Genomic DNA, 21,570 nt, shown 5'->3' on the forward strand with positions numbered 1-21,570 from the left:
AGATAGATAGATAGATAGATAGATAGATAGGATAGATAGATAGATAGATATGATAGATAGATAGATAGATAGATAGATAGGATAATCTTCCCTCAAGGCCAAATCTGGTGTCTGGGCTGCATGTTGGACACCCCTGCCTTAGGGGGGGTTCACAAGCTATCTCCTTTCAGGCCTGGAAGAAAGCTGTTCAGGGCTGGTAGACAGGGAGTTTAGTTAACTGTTCCCCCCATCCCTCCCTTACAGCTACTCTCTCTTTGCCAGTGAGACAAAGCAATTATCTCTACACGCTTCACAGACATGAGTTGGGCTTCATGACAAAGTTGAAAAAACAAGCTGTAAGTCAGGGTAGAATAGCATCTGCACCCTGCAGGTCAGAAAGCCACTTCGGATGGGCAGAAACAGCCAGGCTGAGATGCCTATAGAACAAGGAATGCAAAGGTCACTGGAAGCACACATTAACAACTCTGAAGTGTCAGTATGGATGCAAATGTTGCCCGCAGGGGATGCTTCCTCAAGTGTTGTATTATCAGGTTGACACAGATAATAAAGCTGAAACAGTTCATCCAAAAAAATCTGGCAAACTTGTAAAGGAACAGGAAATATGTCTATTTGAGGGTGGTAAAACCACAGAGATGGGTGGAAGTCCTAGAGCGCCACATCACATGCTGGTCTCTCTCCCAGGTAAACTTTGTCCAGAAGTGATTTTACATGTGAGTCATGTGACTCCATTTTTTGTCACTCTGCTCTCTCTCCTAAGCAACCTCTGGTCGCCAGAGAAGTAGGGCTGCTAAGCTCCTAGTATAGCCCCTCTATACCTACTGCTGCTCTGCTAAGGTGGCTCTAGGAATCACTAGGAAAGTCTATGGTAAACCATATAGTAGTGGAGCGAACACTTTGGCATAATGATAGTTATGGACTGAGCATTCCCATCAGCCCTTGGCAGCATTGCCAATTGGTCATGCAGACAGGGGCTGATGGGGAATTGTAGTCCATAACATTTAGTGCCAAAGGTTCGCCACCACTGATATAGGGACTGCCTCACATTCAGGTGCTCTGAGCGGAGCAAGGAGAAAAACAGTGGAGCAGGGAGAAAAATATCCTCCATGTTGGCTGTGGTGTCACATCACTTCTAGTTAAAATACATGGAAGTGACATAGGGTGGTTCTAGGAATCAGTAAAAACCCTAGTGGTAAAACCATAGGAAGTTTCTGGTAGTTTTAGCTACCTATGTCACTTTTCCCCATAAGTGACGTGGCTGCAGTTATTAGTGTCTTGGGCCTGCAGTATCTCTGCTCACAGTCTTCACCTCACTGGTTATCAAGCTATCTGGCAACTCTTTACAGAGAAGAATTGGCTTGACAGAGAAGAGCTTTTTTTGCAGAACTCTTTATGCTATAGTACTGTGGTTAACGCCATTCAGCCCAAACCATAAAATAAGCAAACAGGTGTCTGAATTCAGTGTCTGTAGGTCAAATCTCAGCTCAGCTGTGTACTCCTAACAGCCCAGAATGTGCCACAGAGGACCCGCTGCTAATGGTAACATGAAAACAGTCTCAAATACATACACTCTGAGTGTTTAGGTAAAATAGGAACTATCGAAACAACAAGTAGCGTTGTTTCTTTAGATGTACTGATTGTTAGAACCACATGCACAGATAATGCCTTGTTTTTTTGACATCTGCAGATCAATGCCCTGCAGATGAGCTTTGTTAAAAGACAGGTGCGCTGCTTAGAATGCCAGAAATAAAGACCTGGATTTCCTCCTGAACAGAAAATCAGACACTCTGGTCAATTTTAACAATACTCTATATCAGGGCATAAGCAAAGAATGCACAAACAATCTCCCCGCCCTCGGGTCTAACACATTGATTCACATTACATTCCCACTTCAAACCATCTCTAGGTTATGATGCTGTGGGTTCACACGACTTGCACTCACTCTATGCAAGTATCAACCTAAGTTCGAAAGGCGCTCGACCTTAAGTGTTTTGCACAACCACACTGGGATCGACGCGTGTGGTTTTGTACCAGCTTCGTCCTCGCGGTAATGGTCAAATTCTCCGACTCCAGTTGGGAACTACTACTTTTTCAGGGAACCACGCTCGAACTCAGCTCAATTCCAGTAAAGTGCGAACAATCTCTGGTGCCAGGAGTCCCCCCCATTCAGCCAATCGACTAAACTGAGTGTTTTGGGCATGGCATACAGCTGGCCAATCAAAAAAACGCCACCTTCGGGCCTCTATTCCTGTGGCAGTTTTTTTTGTAACGCAGGTGTGTGGGGATAGGCGGAACATGGTCGTGAGGAACAGTAGCCAATCGGAACGTGGAGCGGGCTTTAAGAGGCGCACAGGATGATTCCACCCTCCGAAGCTGACTGGATCAAGCTGGTTGCAGTGGGGAATAACAATGGCTTTCGACTTCCAGGTCAGTACCTCCTTCTCAGGGAACTGGGTCAAACCTTATTTTACTCGTGTGAGGAATCACCCAGACTTTACTCCAGGTATTCCGCCTGATTCAAGCTTGTTCGCTGATATCCACGGCCCCACGACCAGACATCAAACTGCCATTTCGCGAGGGCTCAACACACCCGCCACAGTACAGACCCTGAGTGTATTCCAATCCTCATGTCAACATCGTGGTTTTGTCTTTGGGATCTAACGATCTGAAAAAAGAAACCCAACACATCTTAAAAAAAAAACTACTAAGGACAACATCTAAGGAGTATGATTTCAGGATGACTTTAAAAATGATGCTGAATCCCCCTCTACACCATTTCTTTTGTTACATTGTATTGATTCTTTCTATACCTAGTTTCACATAAAGATATTAGTTCGGGTCAGTTGAGGTGCAGCGGTCGGTGGAAATTGTATGCTTCCACGTGCTAGAATGTAGTCCCAACCAAATATGAGAATTATCATTCATTTTACACACTGTCTTTGTCAAGTGCTAATTATTTTGTGCATTATTGAACACATGGTACTTTTGATACCAAGTATTTTATGCCAAAATATATTTCTTTTTACTTTCAAATTTCCATAAATGGATAAAGCAGGGCTAGGACCCAGGCGGAGCATGCCACAACAAAAGAAGATCCAGCCCTGTGTTTTGTCTCCTTCTGTGGGTGGAGTGAATATACAACCCTACTATCATCCTTCTGCAGAACAGAGTGTTGCTGTTTCATGTTTATGCTGATTCTTTTAGGGTAGCATTTCATGCCCTGTGACTTCTTTGTGGCTGAGAGTATGGGTTTGAACTCAGGTCTCTACAGTAACAGGCAAAAGTACAAAAATGATGCCACCTTATATATATGGTATATATATATATACTATTTTTCTTTATATATACCTAGATAACAAACTACATTTTTTAAATGGCAGAATAAATTAAATTGATTACAAATGAACTGTTAATGGATAAAATACATGTTTATATTACATTGTAATTAACATACTCACTGCTTTTTATACTCGTGCATAAGCCGAAGCTTTTCAGCCCATTTTCCAGGTTGAAAAATGCCCCCTCGGGCTTATACTAAGGCCACGAAGCCTGCCACGAGGCTGCCCAACTGGTTGGGGAAGAGGGGAGCCAGCCCAGCCACCTCCCTGTGACAAGAGAGATAAAACCCAAGCATCAGTCTAGCCTCCTCAAGATCCCATGTCCCTGCCTCCACAGTCCCCAAGCACCAATTAAGCTACTAGACATTACTGCCTTGGTAACTCTTAGTTCCCTATGATCTTCTGCTAAGCCCTCTTCTTATACAGAAGCAGTTAAGCATCTTCCATGTATCCTTTGGATTTGTGATGATGTTGTCTCACAGTGTGTAGGACATTTAGGGAGGAAAGTTCAGAAAAATGAAAACAAAGATCAACAACATTTAATTAAAGTGATGGGGACTGCAAACAAGTCCTTCACTTGATCTATATCCTTTCCTGTGTGGTAAAAGATAGGAAAATGCAAGGAGGGATAGGGATGCATTCCTTTGGTATGTTATTATTCTGCAGCTGTTACTATGCTGGAAATTACTCAATACAGCCTGTTGCCAGTCAGGTCTTAATGTCCTCCTGCTGAGTATGAGAGAGGTGGTAACATATTGGGAATGGTTTTGTTTTTGAAATTTTACCCATGGTCAGACGTGATATGTTATCATATCCAAGGAGGCAAGTCAAAGTTGTCCAATCTCATTCCAAACATTTGGCTAGCAGTTTAATAAGACCAAGAAACTTGAGCCCAAAGGATGTGACCTTGCAGATGAAGGGGAATTAAGACACCTGCAAATCAATATATTTATTATTTACTTTTTTATACCTCATCTTTTTTCCAACAATGTAGGGACCCAAAGCTTGATTTTGTATCGCTATTGTTGCCCTGTTGTTCTGGTTGCCACATCTCAAAAAAAGGATAAATCGAAGAGATAGAAAAAAGTGCAGAGAAGGGCAACGAGGATGATTGAAGGATTGGAGCACCTTCCTTTATGAGGAGAGGCTGCAGCGCTTTGGGACTCCCTCTTAGCTTGGAGAGTGAGACGCCTGAGGGGGGATATGATTGACGCTCTCATAAAATTATGCATGGGTAGAAAATGCTAGTTGACAGAGAGACATTTTTCTCTCTTTCTCACAATAACTAGAAACCCAGGGGCATTCATTGAAAATGCTTGGGGAAGAATTAGGACTAATAAAAGGAAACACTCCTTCAACGCTAACGGTGATTGGTGTTTGGAATAGTGCTGCCACAGGAGGTGGTGATGGCCACTAACCTGGATAGCTTTAAAAAGGGCTTCTGGACAGATTTTTATGGGAGGAGAAGTCGATCTATGGCTACCTCAACCTCATGGCCCCCTCCTTTGATCTGAGATTGCAAATGCCTTAACAGTCCTTTCAGGTGCTCAGGAGCCGCAGTAGCAGAAGGCCATTGCTTTCACCTCCTGCATGTGAGCTCCCAAAGGCCCCTGGTGGGCCACTGCGAGTAGCAGAATGCCTGGACTAGGGATGGACTCTGGTCTGGTCCAGCTGGCTTGTTGTGATGTTCTTATGTAATCGCTTTGCCTCTCCCTCCATGTTGTCCACGCAACACCTCTGTGATGTTGATTATGCTGAGAGAGTGTGCCTGATCCAAGCGTCACCTGATGAGTAGATCAATTAGGGTTTGGGAAGAACCTGGAGATGCTGGGAATGTAGCTGGGGAAGGGTGGGGCTTTGATAGAGGAGGGGCCTTCCCAGCAGGGTCCACACCCTCAAAGCGCAGCCATTTTCCTCCTCGAACTGATCTCTCTCACCTGCAGATCAGTTGTAATAGCAGGAGACCCTCCAGGCCCCAAAATGGAGGTTGGCAACCCAAGTATCCATTTGGCTGGGTGGGGATCCAAACCTGGGTCTCCCAGATCCTATTCAGCACACTCTGGTCACTTCACTGTTCTAGCTCTCAGGAGGAAATCTTAAGAACTGAAGCTATTAAGAACATAAGAACATAAGAACGAAAGCCTGCTGGATCACAGCAGAGTCCATCTAGTCTCAGCTCTCTGCTACCTAGCAGAAAGTGGCTCCACCAGGTGCCTTTGGGAGCTCACGTGCAGGATGTGGAAAGCAAGGGCCTTCTTGTGGCTGTTGCTCCTGGAGCAATACAAGGACAAAGAACCCTTGTTCCTAAATTTTCTGGCCATTTTAATGTTCTATCAGTGTGAAAATTATAAAAAGGGGTGATCCATGGCTTCCCTGTAAATGTGTGCCCAGGAGTGGGCAGAAACAGCTTGCCCTGGTGGTGGGATAAGATGGAGAAGAGCAGGAAAGGAGCAACGCAAGCCAAGCGGCCAAGCTGTCTCCTTCCACTTTCTTGCATGGGCAGGGAAAAATTCTGTAGTTTGGGCCACTCTCGAAACCACGGGCTATTGGATCTTGCAGCATGGTGAGTTTGGGAGGGAGGAAAGTTGTCCATAGGGGGGAAACTGGACTCCAAAGGCAATATCTGTTTATTGCGGGGCAGACTGTAAAAGTGCATAATAGGCCAAAGTCTTCTTGTACACCAACTGTAATTTTGAGATCTGGCTCAAGGCCTGGAGCCTCATTGCTTTAGAAATCATGGTACTGACTGCTTGCAGTGACTCTGCAATCCAAGGAGTTCACAAAGCAGCAAGGGAAGGAGCTGGAGATATTCACTATTGAGCCATAAGGCACTGAAACTGCCCCCCCCCCCAAACCGGAGCACACAGCATGACGCAGCCACAGCAAAATGAAAAAGAGACAGAAAACGAATTACCTGATTGTTTCCTTTGATCATGCTGAGTCCCATTTCAAACACAACAGTGCGAGCTTGATCTTGATGCGTGGTAATCTCCGGAGACCAGGAAACACAGTAGTAGCAGTCCCCCAAGATCTTTAATTCTAAGGCAATGATGTTCCTACATCCAAAAGAGTGGAACAGCTTTTCAGCAATGAGGCTCTCTATTTGCAAGAACAAAGCGAACATAATACAGATAAGTGCCAGAAAGGAAATTGGAGCTAGCTTTCCTAAAGTCTGCTTCCCTCTCCACACGCCAAACTCGATTTCCTTCAAATTGTCAAAACGTGCATCTTTAGACAATTCCTGTAATGGAATAGGCCCCATGACTTCTTGGAAAGCATGCCCGGATTCTTAGTAGGAGAAGAAGAAATCTGACTGCGGCAGCACAAGTCGATGTCCGCCCCCCCCAATTCAGTGAAAGATGTTCCATTGTATTGGAACCATGAGGGGATGGAGATGTATTTGTTGGATGGAAAATGCTTTGGGCATTCTGGACAAAGAGGATAAGAACAGATATTTTTGTGACAACCCAATGCAAAGCAGTTCTGCAGACATTCTCCCAGCTGATTGGCATGAAGCAAACAGACCAAGCGATATCAGTGCCATTGATTGTCCTCTTCGAACCCCCCATACAATTAAGTGCGTCTAATGTATTCATAGAAATTTGAATCCTCCCTGTTAATGTCTTTATCTCAATATATGCAAGCCCACTCGATAGACTTGAACCCGGAACACCATGTTCTAATGATGCTCCCTATGTAGCGGGTCTTGGAATATTACTTTCCTCTTCCATTTACAGTATAGATTTCTTATAAGCTAAGCAGGTTTCATGATGGCAGCATTCTAAGAAAGTGAAGAAAGGCTTGATGGTTTGGACTTCCAGATGTCAGTAGCTCAATAAATATCCACCTGTCACCCCACCACTTTTGTGAGAAATGCCAACAAGAAGAGCAACGCCAGTAAGAGTGCCAAGAGGTAAAACATTCGTGAATTCAAAGGACAAAAAAAAATTAAGTTATATATATGACTGTTGATACTTTTTTGGCAAGGATAACTTCAGAGAAATACCTTCCCTTAGATTGATTCCCATCTAATGCTTAGAACTCTAATCTCATTGTTTCAAGTGCCAAATCAGCCTTCATGGATTCGAGAGAGAGATCCTTGTGCTGTAGTTCTTCTTTGATATGGATTAGTAATGGACTTCTATTAATGTCAAACCAGTCAGATATTCCCAGCAGCACTGCTATCAGCACTGTGAATACCGGATTTCAGGTGTTTTGATACCACCCTTCCTTCCAATATCATACTAAGGGTATGTTTTATCCTCATTACCCACTCTTAGTGAGGATACTTTCAGTGGAGAGAGAGAAAAAGTCTAGCCCATAGGTCACCCTCGAATAGAGAGTTCCTCCTTCCACCTTCTCCACATAGAAACACTATTGTGGGTGAGGAAAGAAAAGTCTACTTTATTACTGAAGCATCACAAATAGGTCATCTTACCACACAGTGGGTTTGGCAGTCTGGGCTTTAATATTAGTCCCCTCAACCCCCCCCAGTAGTGTGTAAAAGTGCGTCTGCTCTTCAGTCCCCTCCATGTTTTCGGCCCTGTATGAGTTGGTAGGTAGAACATCGATGGGTCAGGCTAGCCCAATTTTGGGCAGACCTTACATGATAGTTAGTGGCAGGATCAGCCCCAGTTAGCTTTTGGATGGGAGATCAATAAGGAATACCAGGCTGGCTGTTATTTTATAATCTACTTAAGGCAGTGTCTGCCACCGCCTGTTGCTGTGGCTTCAGTCTGGTGAAGTGGAAAAGAAAGAAAAGGGAAAGCTTAACAGTTCAAACATGTGTCATTGAACAATGCTTCTTTGCAAGGGAGGGGAGGGTACACAATACCTTCACAGTCTCGGACTGAAATGCATGCCCCTAAAAAAAGATGTGTGTATGGAAATGGGTTATCCCTACTTGGCTTCTCGGGTTCCTATGCACGTGTGTGTGTGGGAGAGAGAACTGGGTGGAATGTGTAGCTTGTTTACTCTAATTTCTTTATGTTTAGATTTTTTATGTTTTATATGTTTTTTACAAGTTAAGCAATCTAATTTTTATGTTTAGATTGCTATTGATAAGTTAAGACAACAGTGCAATAAAATGTATATTTAATATATTTCTTAGCAGATATCTATTAGATTTCATAGACTTCTCTCTCTTGGGTTCCTTAGCTTGTTTTCTTCTGTGGTTGGGTCTAGATTTTTTTCCTTCTGTCCCCTTTTCTGGCTGCTAGTGTACTGCCTTTGTTAACCCTCACAAGGGGGTGAGGCACATTTGCATTGTTTCCTGGGTGGAGTTAATTGAGAAGGAGGAGGAGGAGGAGGAGTTTGGATTTATACCCCCCGCCTTTCTCTCCTGTAAGGAGATCTCAAGGTGGCTTTTACAAACTCCCTTCCCTTCCTCTCCCCACAACAGACACCTGGTGAGGTAGGTAGGGCTGAGAGAGTCTCCCAAGAACTGTGACTAGCCCAAAGTCACCCCAGCAGGAATGTAGGAGTGCAGAAACAACATCTGGTTCACTCAGATAAGCCTCCGCTAACTGTGGTGGGAGGGAGTGTGGAATCAAACCTGGTTCTCCAGGATTAGAATCCACCTGCTCTTTAACCACTACACATGACACTGGCTTGATAAAGCAGTGCTTTTACAGTCACATTTTGTCATTGCATTTGGTAATAACATTCACAATCACAATACTCATTATCACTGTTAGGAGAAAAGTACCAGCCCATGGCCATCTCACTGGAAAACCCACAACAGCCAATTGATTCCAGACACAAAAGCTTTCAACAGTACATCCCCTTCGACACTTAAACTTCGCCTCCCCCCCCATACAAAACCAATACAATTAAACCATGCAAACTGAAAGCAAGCTGGAATAAAATAAACAGGAAAGGGAGCCAGTAGAATAGGTTTCTCAAATATCTATCCCCCAAAAGATGCTGAGCTCGAAAACTTCATTAATACTCGCTTCTTTCCTGGAGCCGGAAGAGAAGTGATGGATTGCATTTCTAAAAATCTTGTTGCCAAGTTATCCATTCTGCCCTCTCGCTGAGACAATTCGACATGCTGATGCTATAGCAGAAGCTCGGGGTTGTGGCTATTCATCTCGGCTCGGTAAACCAGACCGCAAAAAATGATGAAGGCGCATCTCAAGAGCTGAAGCCAAAAGAAGGACACTTTTGGGGCAATCTTCGCACATTACACGAATAATGCAATTCTCAATCCACTTTCAATGCACTCTTTGCAGCTGGATTTTACTTCGAGGGATTATTCTCCTTCAGAAGGCCAATAATGGCACCAAGAAGTAGATGGAAATAAGCTTTGAACTAATGGTCTTATTGTTTTAATTGATTGTTGTGGAAGCTGCTTTGAACGCAGTATGGTACCATGGCGAACCTATGGCACAGGTGCCAGAGGTGGCACTCAGGAGCTTTCTCTGTGGGCACGCCGCATCACAGAGTTCGGCCATGCGGGGGTTGAAAATCACCCCCCCACACACAATAATAATAGACACACATCTAGGCTGGCCTGGGCCACTTGAGCATTACGCAGTGCGCAGACCGCTGCGGAGCAGGGAGGATCATTGGCCAGTGGGCCTGGTGCCTGTAAAGCTCTGCGTGGCTGCTGCCGGGGGGGGGGGGCGCGAGCGCAGAGGAGGCAGAGATGCTAGAGAGGCACAGAGCGGCGCGCACGGGACTTGCTGGAGGCTAGAGTAGGCTGACCCCTGCTTTGAGCTGGAAGTGGGGCAGAGGAAGAGGGAGCCAACCGTTTTTTTTTTCTAAACTAAAACCCCTCAGCATTCAGGTTAAATTGCCGGGCTGGCACTTCTGGGTAATAAATAATTGGGGCCTGCGTTTGCAACTTGGGCACTTGGTCTTGTGAAAAGGTTCGCCATCACCGCTGCATGGGGAAGGACGGGCCTGTAAGTTGAATAAAATAAATAAAAAAAGCTTAGGGGGGGGAGGGGTTGAACTCTACAGTGTTGTGAAGAACATAGGAATGAATGGGACAACGGGCACAAAATTTAGCATCTTGTTAAGGTCTCTTTTCCCCGCTCTCTCCAAGGAAGTATCCTCATGAATCTCTTCAAAGTCAACCAATGCGGTTAATCGCCAACCTGGTGGTAATAGCAGGAAATCTCCTGGGAGTTCAACCCATCTCCAAGTGACGGAGAGCAGTTCCTCTTGAGAAAATGGTAGCTTTAGATATAGGTGTCTTTAGGTTCTCTGATAAGCAGGATTGAGTGTTTCATCATCCCCGCCAGCATGATGATGGCAGGGGATGATGGGAACTGTAGTCCATAACATCTGGAGGGTTGCAAGCTGACACCTGTGCCTTTAGAAGGCAGATGTGGCAGCAAGATGTATTAACAGGTCCTGCTGACTGAATCTCACATCGCGTTGTAGTCTTAGAAGAATGGCACCGAAGCTGTCAATTCACTCATTGAGTCCAATACAAGGTGTTATCTTTGACTTCACAAAGCCCTAAATGTCTTTAAATTCAAGGTATCGAAAGGATCACCTTCTCCCACACTGACTTCGCTCCATGTCTGAGATCAACTTCATGAGGCCCTTCTGGTGGTTCACCTGGAAGTAGAGGTGGGTAGCGTGCAGGCTAAGCTTGCAGATGGATACCAAATTATGTAGGGTGGTGGAGAGAACTACAAAGAATTGCTAAGAGCTCCAAGCTGACCTTGATAAAACAGGTGAGTGGGCTAAGAAATGGCAAATGCAGTTCAACTCGTAGCAAAATGTAAAGTGACGCACATAGGAAAAAAAAATCCAAACTTCACATTACACGCTTACAGATCTATGTTAGCGTAGCTGTAGAACTGCCACACCCAGCTAGATAGATCAGGGGTAGGGAACCTGCGGCTCTCCAGATGTTCAGGTCCATAATTCCCATCAGCCTCTGTCAGCATGGCCAATTGGCCATGCTGGTAGGGGCTGATGGGAATTGTAGTTCCTGAACATCTGGAGAGCCACAGGTTCCCTACCCCTGGCATATACAATACAGGATATACGTGTTAGGACGAAGGAAACCTACTGGCATTTAGTAATTTCCAGGAGAAAGTCTGCCACTGTCATACAGAGAGAAGGATCAGGGTTGTCCAACAAGTAGTGTAATCTAATTAAATCAGGGGGATCGGGTAAATGTAAAGGAGTGAGATTCACATACTTGGATCTGATTTCCTTGAATCTGAGACAGTGAAGTAATTGGTGGGCCAGAGATTCAACTGAGCCATCGTTACATGGGCACAATCTTTTAGCCTTTTCTTGCTTATTAAATCTGCCATGTAACAAGGCAGAAGGCATAACATTAAACCTGGCGAGCATTACGGCTCTCCTTTGAACAGGGTTTATTAAGCAGTACAGGTAGTGTGCCAAGTGGCCTCGTTCGAATTGGAGGAAACAGAGATAGTATACATCTAGCAGATGAATGAGAAGAGACACCTGTCTGAGTTCTCTCTCCCTATTCACCCTCCTGTCTGCTTTCACCATAACCGTGTTGAACATTCCAAATGAGACAAATATATGTGCCACCGTGCACACTAGACCAACGCATTTCAACATAGGTGACCGACTTATGACACAGGTGGGTCAAACAGCTTTGCTTCCACTTTTGTCCTAAGGCAATAGCATGAATCACATCAATTGGCCAAGAGAATGAGCAAGCTTGATTGTCTGAAGCAAATCCTTCTATTTGCACCCCTTGTGGAGGGGGTAGGGGGAGGGTTGCACTTCTAAATTCAGCCATTGGCAAACAAATTCAAAGTGGACGATGCAAAGCTCTTCACCATAAAAAAACCACACAGTAATTCTAAGAATCATCCAGTAACCTAGATTCAAAATTGATTTTCTCCAGAATTCGTATCTCGAACTGAGTCCTTTGCGGCTGTGTTTTTGGCATTCCAATGGTGTGCGTAACGAAAGCAGCTCCTTCCAATGCAAATAGTCACTTGTTTGATGTGAATGGGTTAATATGTGTACTTTCATGGAAATAGAGCTTCAGCACATGCAAAATTATCCCCTCAAAAATCTGGAATTCTGTTTGCACATACCAAAGCTGCTGTGCGTGGAAAATATGTGTAGACCCATTTGTGTAGGGGATTTTAAAGTTGGTGGGGCAGTGGGGAAGCGGGGCGGTGACGAAGCGGAGCGGGAGCTGTGCCCAGGGCATGAACTCCCCGCCAATTCCTCAACATGACCCCCCCCACATGTTCGCAATGGTGGCTACCGGGGAGAGCTACCACAGTTGTCCCCATTGCAGCTACGCTTCATGCGGTTGGGTTATGTTCCCTGTTTCACTTTTAAACTCAGACAGATTATATGCATGTAGGTCTGGGGCAATTGGAACTTTATCCCATACTTTCTTCTGTGCTCCTTTGAAAGCTCTGTAGATATAGCCAGTTTCCAGTTTTCCTGTTGTTTCGACTGTCAGCTGTTTCCAGAGAGTGGGCAATAGAGCTAATAGCAAGCCCCGGCTCTCAGCAAGTCTCCACCTTTCAGATGCCTCTCCTTCTCCCAAGACAGGCCTCAATCCTTTTTCGGGTTGAGGAGCTGGGAGAGCATACTGGACCCAACTCGAGTGAACAACTACCATCTGCTTTAAAATGTACTTTATCTTCATTCCTGTTCCATGAATACATGATAAATGTCCCAGTCTCAGACATACTGTAATAAAGAGCTATTTATATCTTATACATCTCCATGCCTCAGACAGCCCCACTAGGGGGAAAGGAGCGAATTAATGTTTATTTTGCCCATTTAAGATTGTGGGGGAGGTAGAAGGGGCCATAATAGCTACGTTGTTCGGAAGCAAGTTGATGAATTGTGCTTCGAAGCGTAATGAGGGAGTGCATAAACCCGAAGCTATAAAACAGCATAATCTCAGTGCTGAGAGGGCAAGTTTCTCTTCGCTCTGTTCCATTTTAGTCTTTAAAACCGTGCACTGTATTTTTTTTTAAATCCTCCAAGGGTCCCTCAATTGTTTTCAGCAAAATCATTCCTGTGATTCTCCATCTTTGTGTCCTTTATGTCTGTTTAAAGAGTTTGAGCTCATTTGGGGAGTAAAACCTGGGCGACACGGGAGGGAGAGATAGAAACATCCAGAGGGGCTTTGTAACTGGAAGCCGCAAATTCCGGTAGGAATGAAATCAGGATAGAAGTGCCTAAGGAAACTGGAGGGGATTATGTGTGGAAGCTTAAAGGGTCCCCATTTTGGGAGAGCCAAACCAGAGGTGGGATCCAGCAGGTTCTCAACAGGACCTCCGAGAGTAGGTTACCAATTTTTTGTGTGTGCCCAGAGGGGGTTACCAATTGGCGATTTTGCCATCGCGATTTTTGCCTTAGTTATGCCCCTCCTCTCAGCAGTAAAGCACAGAACTTGAAGCAGTCTAGCAGGAGGTGCATCCGGCGTGCATGGCAGCCTGTGCCTGCGTGTATTCGTTTCCAGCCCAAGGATCAACATGAAAGGCTATGCCCTTGCCACAGCCCCGCCCAGGAATGCCCCACCCCTCGAATGCCCAGCCAATAACTCCCCGCCATGTCTCCCCGCACAGCCCCATTGGCTTACCGCCATTGTTTGAATCCCCACCCTCACCATGGGAACCTGTTATTAAAATTTTTGGATCCCACCACTGGAGCCAACCATCATGTTTCTAGGCCAGATGTCCCCAATTTTTTTAAGCCCACAGGCTTAGTTGGAATTCTGACATAGCGTGGCGGTTGCAGTAACAAAATGACTGCCACAAAATGGTGGCCACAGCTTACCTTCAACAGCACAGTGCAGAGGTTTGTGCTGTGGGGGCAGCTGGTGCCAAAGCAACAATTTTTTAAAAATCAGCACAGACAATCAAATCTTTAACAGCCATTCAGCAGTCATGCTGGGAAAAATCCCTACCTGGCCACACCCACTTCCTAAGAATATATGAGGGGCACCAAAAAAGGAGTTTTCCCTGGAAAGGAAGAAGAGTTTGGATTTATACCCTTCTTTTCTCAACCGTAAGGAGTCTCAAAGTGGCTTATAAATTCTTTCCTTTCCTCTCCCCACAACAGATGCCTTATGAGATGCCTTATGAGGTAGGAGCAGCAGTGGCATAGCAGGTTAAGAGCTCATGTATCTAATCTGGAGGAACCGGGTTTGATTCCCTGCTCTGCCGCCTGAGCTGTGGAGGCTTATCTGAGGAATTCAGATTAGCCTGTACACTCCCACACATGCCAGCTGGGTGACCTTGGGCTAGTCACAGCTCTTCTGAACTCTCTCAGCCCCACCCACCTCACAGGGTGTTTGTTGTGAGGGCAGAAGGGCAAGGAGATTGTAAGCCCCTTTGAGTCTCCTGCAGGAGAAAAAGGGGGGATATAAATCCAAACTCTCTTCTTCTTCTTCTAGGTGGGGCTGAGAGAGTTCTGAGAGAACTGTGACTAGCCCAAGGTCACCCAGCAGGCTTTATATGGAGCAGTGGGGAAACAAATTCGGGTCACCAGATTAGAGTCCGCCGCTCATGTGGAAGAATGGGGAATCAAAACTGGGTTTCTTTAGTCGAAGCCTTTTCCCTTGTACCATAGTTATATTTCCCCCCAAGTTTTGCATCCACTTTATCCTACAATTTTTCACTTGTTGTATTTCTATATCATACTGTAACAACAGTTCCCTAGCATTGTGCAGAATTCTCTACGGTTTAGGCAGTAGATGTATCTCTCGTTCGGGGAAAGAACTTCATTAGCAAGTATCAATATCCATCAATATGCTGATTTCCGGGAATTTCGCTCCATATTCCTCAGCAACATTACCAGCTCAGTGCTAGCAATCCATGAAAAACAGTGGGTGCGGACAGTGTTCCAACCAATGGCATCACGCTAGCATCACAACATCACTTGTGGCATGAATCCAGAAGTGATTGTTACTACGTTGCCATGACACTCTAGGACTCACCTGAAACTCTATGATAAAACCATGGGACTGCAGGTGACTCTCAGGGGCTTTCCCCACTGACAGAATTGTACTGGTTTCTACCTAGGTTCGCCTCAGTGAATCCCCACTGCCACCAAGCTCAACATTGTTTTGTCTCAGTCCCCTGCCCCCTCATAACTGCAACATCTCCAGTTGTAGTTATGAACCGCTACATCTTTCTGCCAGTGCACGATACCGCTTCGAAGCTTCGAGGTGGGGAAGGATCAGAACGGCACCTCATCCATTCAACCAATCACAAGCCGCTTTTGTGGCATCTGCAGAACGGGAGAGTTGTATGGCAGAAAGCCGCGGTGTAACTGTCAACCAAAACTGTAAAAAAAAAAAAAAGAACGCTCCCGTTTCCCGCCGTAACACAAGCGCCAATCACGATCGAGGAGCAAAACAGGCACCAAGATGATCCCGCCCATTTAGCTCGGTTCCAGGTGGCCAACTCAGTTGCTGTGGGGACAGCCTGGAATCGCCCTCCACTGAAGGGAACCGAGTCGACCTTAGCTCCCTTCTGTAGTGGGGAAAGTCCCTGTCAGACTGTTATGCAGGAAGTGACTTTGTGGTATCAATGCAGCATTAATTCCGCCACACTGCACTTTGCTGCAACAAGCATCAGTATTGATTCTATAAGGATTAGCTGCTTGCGTCTTTGTAGTTGTTAATGATGACTGGTTATCTTCTACCCACTTCCAAAGGTGAAATATGCCCAGCTCTAAGGAGAGCTTGAAAATAAATCCAGGAAAATGGAGTCATCACAGGAACAAAATCAGGAAAAAAAAAATTAAGGAGAACAAATATACATGTGAAATGTTGACTGATAGTGATAATAATAAGAAAAATGATAACCAGCAGTTGAAACATACCGGTTCTTCTCCTGTTCTTCTGTTACATGCAAATGTGAAGCATTGTTGCTTCTTTCAAAAGACCTTCTGCGATATATATATGATACATATAGATGGACAGATATGACTAATAATGCTTCCAACCATTCCAGCCCTGTGACTCAGCTTTTGCAAATATCATCTGCGGTAAAGCGAGAGTTCAATGCCCACATTTTTCATCCTCCAGACAGGTTTAGAGTATCATACGTTACAACGATAGTTTCAGAAGTCTGCGGCAGAACAGGTAAATTCAAGTCTAGTCACACCTAGGAGACTTACAAGATTTTGGGGACGTAAACTTTCAAGAGTCGAAACTCTTTTAGTCAGATGCAAGTAGAAGTGGAGATCTTGGAAGTCTGATTACTCCATCAAAGCAGCAGGATATATGTAAATTCTCCCCCCCCCCAATCTTGTTTAAGTCTGAATGTTACTGAGTCTGATATGGGGCCCTTTTCTGCAACTTTTTTTTTAAAAAAAAGTTATTCTGTCATTTGGAATTTTTACAGTTTATAGTATTTTCCTCTCTTCATACATTGTTCAAACAATACTCCCCCCCCTTTTTCTCCCTCCCCCCATTACTTCTTCTTCATAGTTTTGTCAACAATAAACAGCAGTAAGTTCATTCTCTGTAGCCTCTTCTCCTCGCATTTTCTCATCGACTCGAGCTTCTTTCATCCAGTCCACGTATATTATCCATATCTTCAAAATTTCATTCTGCTTTATCTTGCCATCGCCTTATTTTTGGATAATATATTGAAAATATCAAGTGTCACTTGTTCCCAGATATATATTCCTAACCATTTCTGAAGTGTCCATTTTTCTTTTTCTTTCCAGCCCAAGGCTATTGTTGCATGTGCTGCGTTAATCATTATTTTATACATATAACTATATTGTTTATCCACCCTTCTGTCTTCCATTACACCCATGAACATTAAGTCATTATTTAAATCAATATTTGTCTTCACCAGTTTCTTGATATATAACAATACAATTGTCCAAACATTTTTTACTTCTGCACATTCTATCCACATATGGTTGCACATGCCTCTTTGGTCTCCACAGTTCCTGCATTTAGAACCAAGTCCCTTATCATGTATGCTAGTTGTTTTGGGTGTTCTATTAAATTTTAATATCACTTTTCTTTCTAACTCCGTATATTTCTCAATCTTTATATTTTTCCAACTGTCTATTAATTTTTCAATATTACCAATGTCTAGAAATCCTTCCTTCTCAACTTTTCTGCAACTTGAGCATTTGATTTGTGTCCCCCTCTCTCCTTCTTTCTTCCAGATAGCAGCTCAAGCGGTGATATTTATGTGCATGAACACCGCTGGAATCTTCATTAGCTACCTATCAGACCGAGCCCAGCGCCAAGCCTTCTTAGAAACCCGAAGATGTGTGGAAGCTCGGCTGAGGCTGGAAACTGAAAACCAGAGACAGGTAAGGTGGCAAGTCATAAGAGCTTGTTCCATACCAAACCACAATTCAAGAAGGATATTGACAAGCTGGAACAGGTCCAGAGGCGGACAACCAAAATGGTGAAAGGTCTGGAATCCATGCTCCCAATGCAGGGAGAGACCCTAGGGAGCTGGGGATGCTTAGTTTGGTGAAGAGAAGCTAAGAGGTGACATGATAAAGCCATGTTTAAGCGATTTGAAGGGGATGTCATGTTGGTGAGGGAGCAAGCTTTGTTTTCTGCTGCTCCAGAGACCAGGACCAGTTCCACTGTGTTCCCGGCGTCCCGGAAAAGTGACTCCACCTAAACATCGGGAGTCCTCCTCACAGTCTTGTCCCACCACCCCACTGCCCTGGAGTGTGGTGGAGTCTCTTTCTTTGGAGGATTTTAAAGAGAGGCTGGATGGCCATCTGTCAGGGATGCTTGGATTGAGTGTTTTTGCATTGTAGGGGAGTTGGACTTGATGGCCCTACCGCACCGGCGTGATCCAAAAATTTTAGTAACAGGCTCCCATGGTGGTGGGATTCAAACTGTGGCGTAGCACCAGTGGGGCTGGGCGGGGCACGACGGGGGCAGGGGCGGGGCATTCCAGGGGCGAGGCATTCCTGGGTGGGACTGTGGCAAGGACGCAGCCGCTGCACCGGTCCTTGGGTGGGAAACGAATGCATGCAGGCACAGGCTGCCACGCACGCCGGTGCACCTCCCGCGCCAGACCAGCTTCAAGTTCTGCGCGCTACTGCTGAGAGGAGGGGCAAAAATCACGTGGCAAAATCACCATCTAGCAACCCCCTCTCGGCACACACAAATAATTAGTAACCTACTCTCGGGAACCTGTGAGAACCTGCTGGATCCCACCTCTGCCCTTGGAGTCTCTTCCAACTGTATGATTCTATGATTCTATGATTCATATTATAGTTAAGTATTCATTAATATTATCCTGACCTGGATGGTTCAGTCTAGCCCAATCTTGGAAGTTAAGCGGGATCAACCCTGGTTAGTACTTGGATGGAAGACCACCAAGGAAGTCCATGGTCTCTATGCAGAGGTAGGCAATGGCAAACCACCTCTGAATGACTCGTGTCTTGAAAACCCTCTACAGTTTTCATAAATTGGCTGCAACATAGCAGTTTCCACCACCATTCATTTTGCCACAGGTTTTGTTTCTCTGTGCGTTTTTTGTCTGGCATTTTGTGCAGACAACTGTACATTTCCCCTTCATAACTGACCCGTACGTTGCACAATGCTGACTGATTTGCGCACACGACAACATGCACCCTGCCATCCTATTTGGAAGAGCTGGGAACTTTCTACAAATAGAAGTGGCTCTTCTGCCAGAGAAAGAGCCATTTCTTTGGGAGGAATGCTTCCAGTTTTGCTGCGCTTAGCGATAGGATGCGTGCCAATGTGAAAACAATGTGTACATAATACAGAACAAATCTGGTGCAGGGAAACAAAGAGAGACATGGAAATAAAAGGGAGAAGCGTAGCTAAAACAAGGATCATGGGGAGGAGACATTGGAAGTCATCCTGAGTGGAACGTTCTTAAGGCCATGTTTACATGTTCCCCAGACCAACATGGGAGGAGAGTCCATATGCTCATGTGAACAGGCTCACATGTCTAGATCATGCCAAGGAAAGCTGGCATCCAAAGAGCCTCTCCTTTAAAAGCATATTCTAGTGCACTGATCTTCGCTGCGTTGTCCAAAAGCACCTTGGGGTCTGCGGATTAGTTTTACGGAGCTCACTTGCTTCTCCATCGTCAGCTTGGAGGTTGACAACCCTATTGGCCTAGAGGAGAAGAAGAGGAAGAGTTTGGATTTATACCTCCCCCTCTCTCCTGTAAGGAGACTCAAAGGGGCTTACAATCTCCTTTCCGTTCCCCCCTCACAACAAACACCCTGTGAACAATGGTGGGATTCAAAAATTTTAGTAACAGGTTCCGATGGTGGTGGGATTCAAACAGTGGTGTAGCGCCAATAGGGCTGGGCGGGGCACAACAGGGACGTGGCCAGGCATTCCGGGGGCGGGGCATTCCTGGGCGGGGCTGTGGCAAGGACGCAGGGCGCGGCCGCCCCAGGTGCAGTTCCCCTTCGCCCCGCCTCTAGATTCAAATAGTGACTGTTTAAAGTATTAAAAAAGCAATATACCGAAAAGTAGTGTGTTATTTATTTTTTATATAATTATATTGATTGATTTTAAATAATAACATAAGTAAGGAGAGAAACCAAAAACTGTTTACAATTGTTAACATGTTACAAACATATCTAATTGTCTATCTCTCTCAACCCCCCCAACTAAAACATCCTATATTTCCTCTCTCCTTCCCATATTTCCCTCCCTCCCTACTTTCTACTTCCCCTTCAGATTCCTATAACTACTTTATCTATTCCACTTCAAAGAAAACTAACAGAGGGAGAGATCCAAAATCCTTAATCTAAAAGAGTAGTTTAAACTCCTCTCTTTCCAATATAAATTTCAAGGGAATAAAAGAAAATGAAAAATCTTTACCTATAATACTTTCCCAACCCTTATACCAATGAACAAAAAAAAATAGAATTACTATATATTGAATTATTTCATATAGTTCATATACATGTGGGGGGGTGGCATGAGAGGCAGGGGGCCTGCAGGGGGCCCTGGGGGTGATTTTGCATCCCCCACTTGACGAGATTTGTTGTACCCAGGGACACAGATTACCCCCTTGGCCCTAGTGGAGTTAATCATTAATAATCGGTTTTCTGAACTGAGAAAATTTTAGTAACTGGTTCTACCGAATAGGTGCGAATAGGCTGCATTCCACCTCTGCCTGTGAAGTGGGTGGGGCTGAGAGAGCTCTGAAGAACTGTGACTAGCTCAAGTTCAGCCAGCTGGCATGTGTTGGAGTGCACAAGCTAACTTAGCTCACCAGATAAGCCTCCACAGCTCAAGTGGTAGAGTGGGGAATCAAACTCGGTTCTCCAGATTAGAGTGTGACTTGGGCTAGTCACAGCTCTACAGAGCTCTCTCAGAGCTCTCTCAGCCCCACCCCCCTCACAGGGTGTTTGTTGTGAGGGGGGAAGGGCAAGGAGATTGTAAGCCGCTTTGAGTCTCCTACAGGAGAGAAAGGGGGATATAAATCCAAACTACTACTACTACTACTACTACTACTACTACTACTACTACTACTACTACTACTACTCCTCTTTTCCTCCTCCTCCTCCTCCTTTCTTACGAACAGAAGTAAGTTAGTGTGACCAGACGTCCCGCTTTTGGCGGGACAGTCCCGCTTTTGACTAATTTGTCCCGCATCCCACAGGGTTTTTAAAATGTCCCAATTTTTGGAAGGCTGCCGCACTGCCTTCTGGGATGCTCCCCTGTGACAGGGCGGGAAACAGAGGGTTGGCAATGTGGCAGCCTCCCGCACTGCCGCACTGCCTTCTGGGGCACTCCCGTTTTGGCGGGAAACAGAGGAGCGCCCCAGAAGGCAGTGCGCTCCTGCGGCTGCATGCGCGCATGCGCGCACATGCGCACCCCCCAATGGTGTCTTGCTCTAAAAAGGTGAAAATCTGGTCACCTTAAACTAAGTACGTATCCCCCTGTAGGATGTACATATGTTCACTGGAATGTGTGAACAGGCCTTAAGAGTGTCATGTGGGGGGGGGGAGCTGCAAAAAGGAGAAACTGGGTGGCTCTTTAAACTTTCCAGCGCGTATTTGAAACCAGAGCTCCTAGTCATGGGGGATTTCTTCCCTTTTAAATATAGGGACACATCTAAAATTCTCTCCTCCCTCCCCATTTCTCTCCACCGCAGCCCAAGATTAAAAATGCTTTCTGGCACGAAAATATAAATATTGCATTCCCACATCTAAACATATGAAGAAACCATTTTCCCCGTTTGGGCTTCTTTGGACTTACAGCTGAGCATTTTCAAAGCAAACGCTACTGTCGTTCGATCCGTTTCCTCGTTAAATG

At 45.2% G+C, this 21,570-nt stretch overlaps 1 protein-coding gene across 1 annotated transcript in view; it reads left to right on the forward strand.

The window, feature by feature from the left end:
* Positions 1–18,866, forward strand: part of LOC125439486 (adenylate cyclase type 8-like) — a 128,163-nt gene extending 109,297 nt beyond the window's left edge. The window contains exons 2-3 of the mRNA XM_048508587.1: positions 17,454–17,603; positions 18,816–18,866. Of these exons, the coding sequence (XP_048364544.1) occupies positions 17,454–17,603; positions 18,816–18,866 (201 nt within the window). The remainder of the gene's footprint in view (positions 1–17,453; positions 17,604–18,815) is intronic.
* Positions 18,867–21,570: the final 2,704 nt, after the last annotated feature.

This window comes from Sphaerodactylus townsendi, linkage group LG09 (genome assembly GCF_021028975.2).
Source record: "Sphaerodactylus townsendi isolate TG3544 linkage group LG09, MPM_Stown_v2.3, whole genome shotgun sequence".
Taxonomy (NCBI): Eukaryota; Metazoa; Chordata; class Lepidosauria; order Squamata; family Sphaerodactylidae; genus Sphaerodactylus; species Sphaerodactylus townsendi.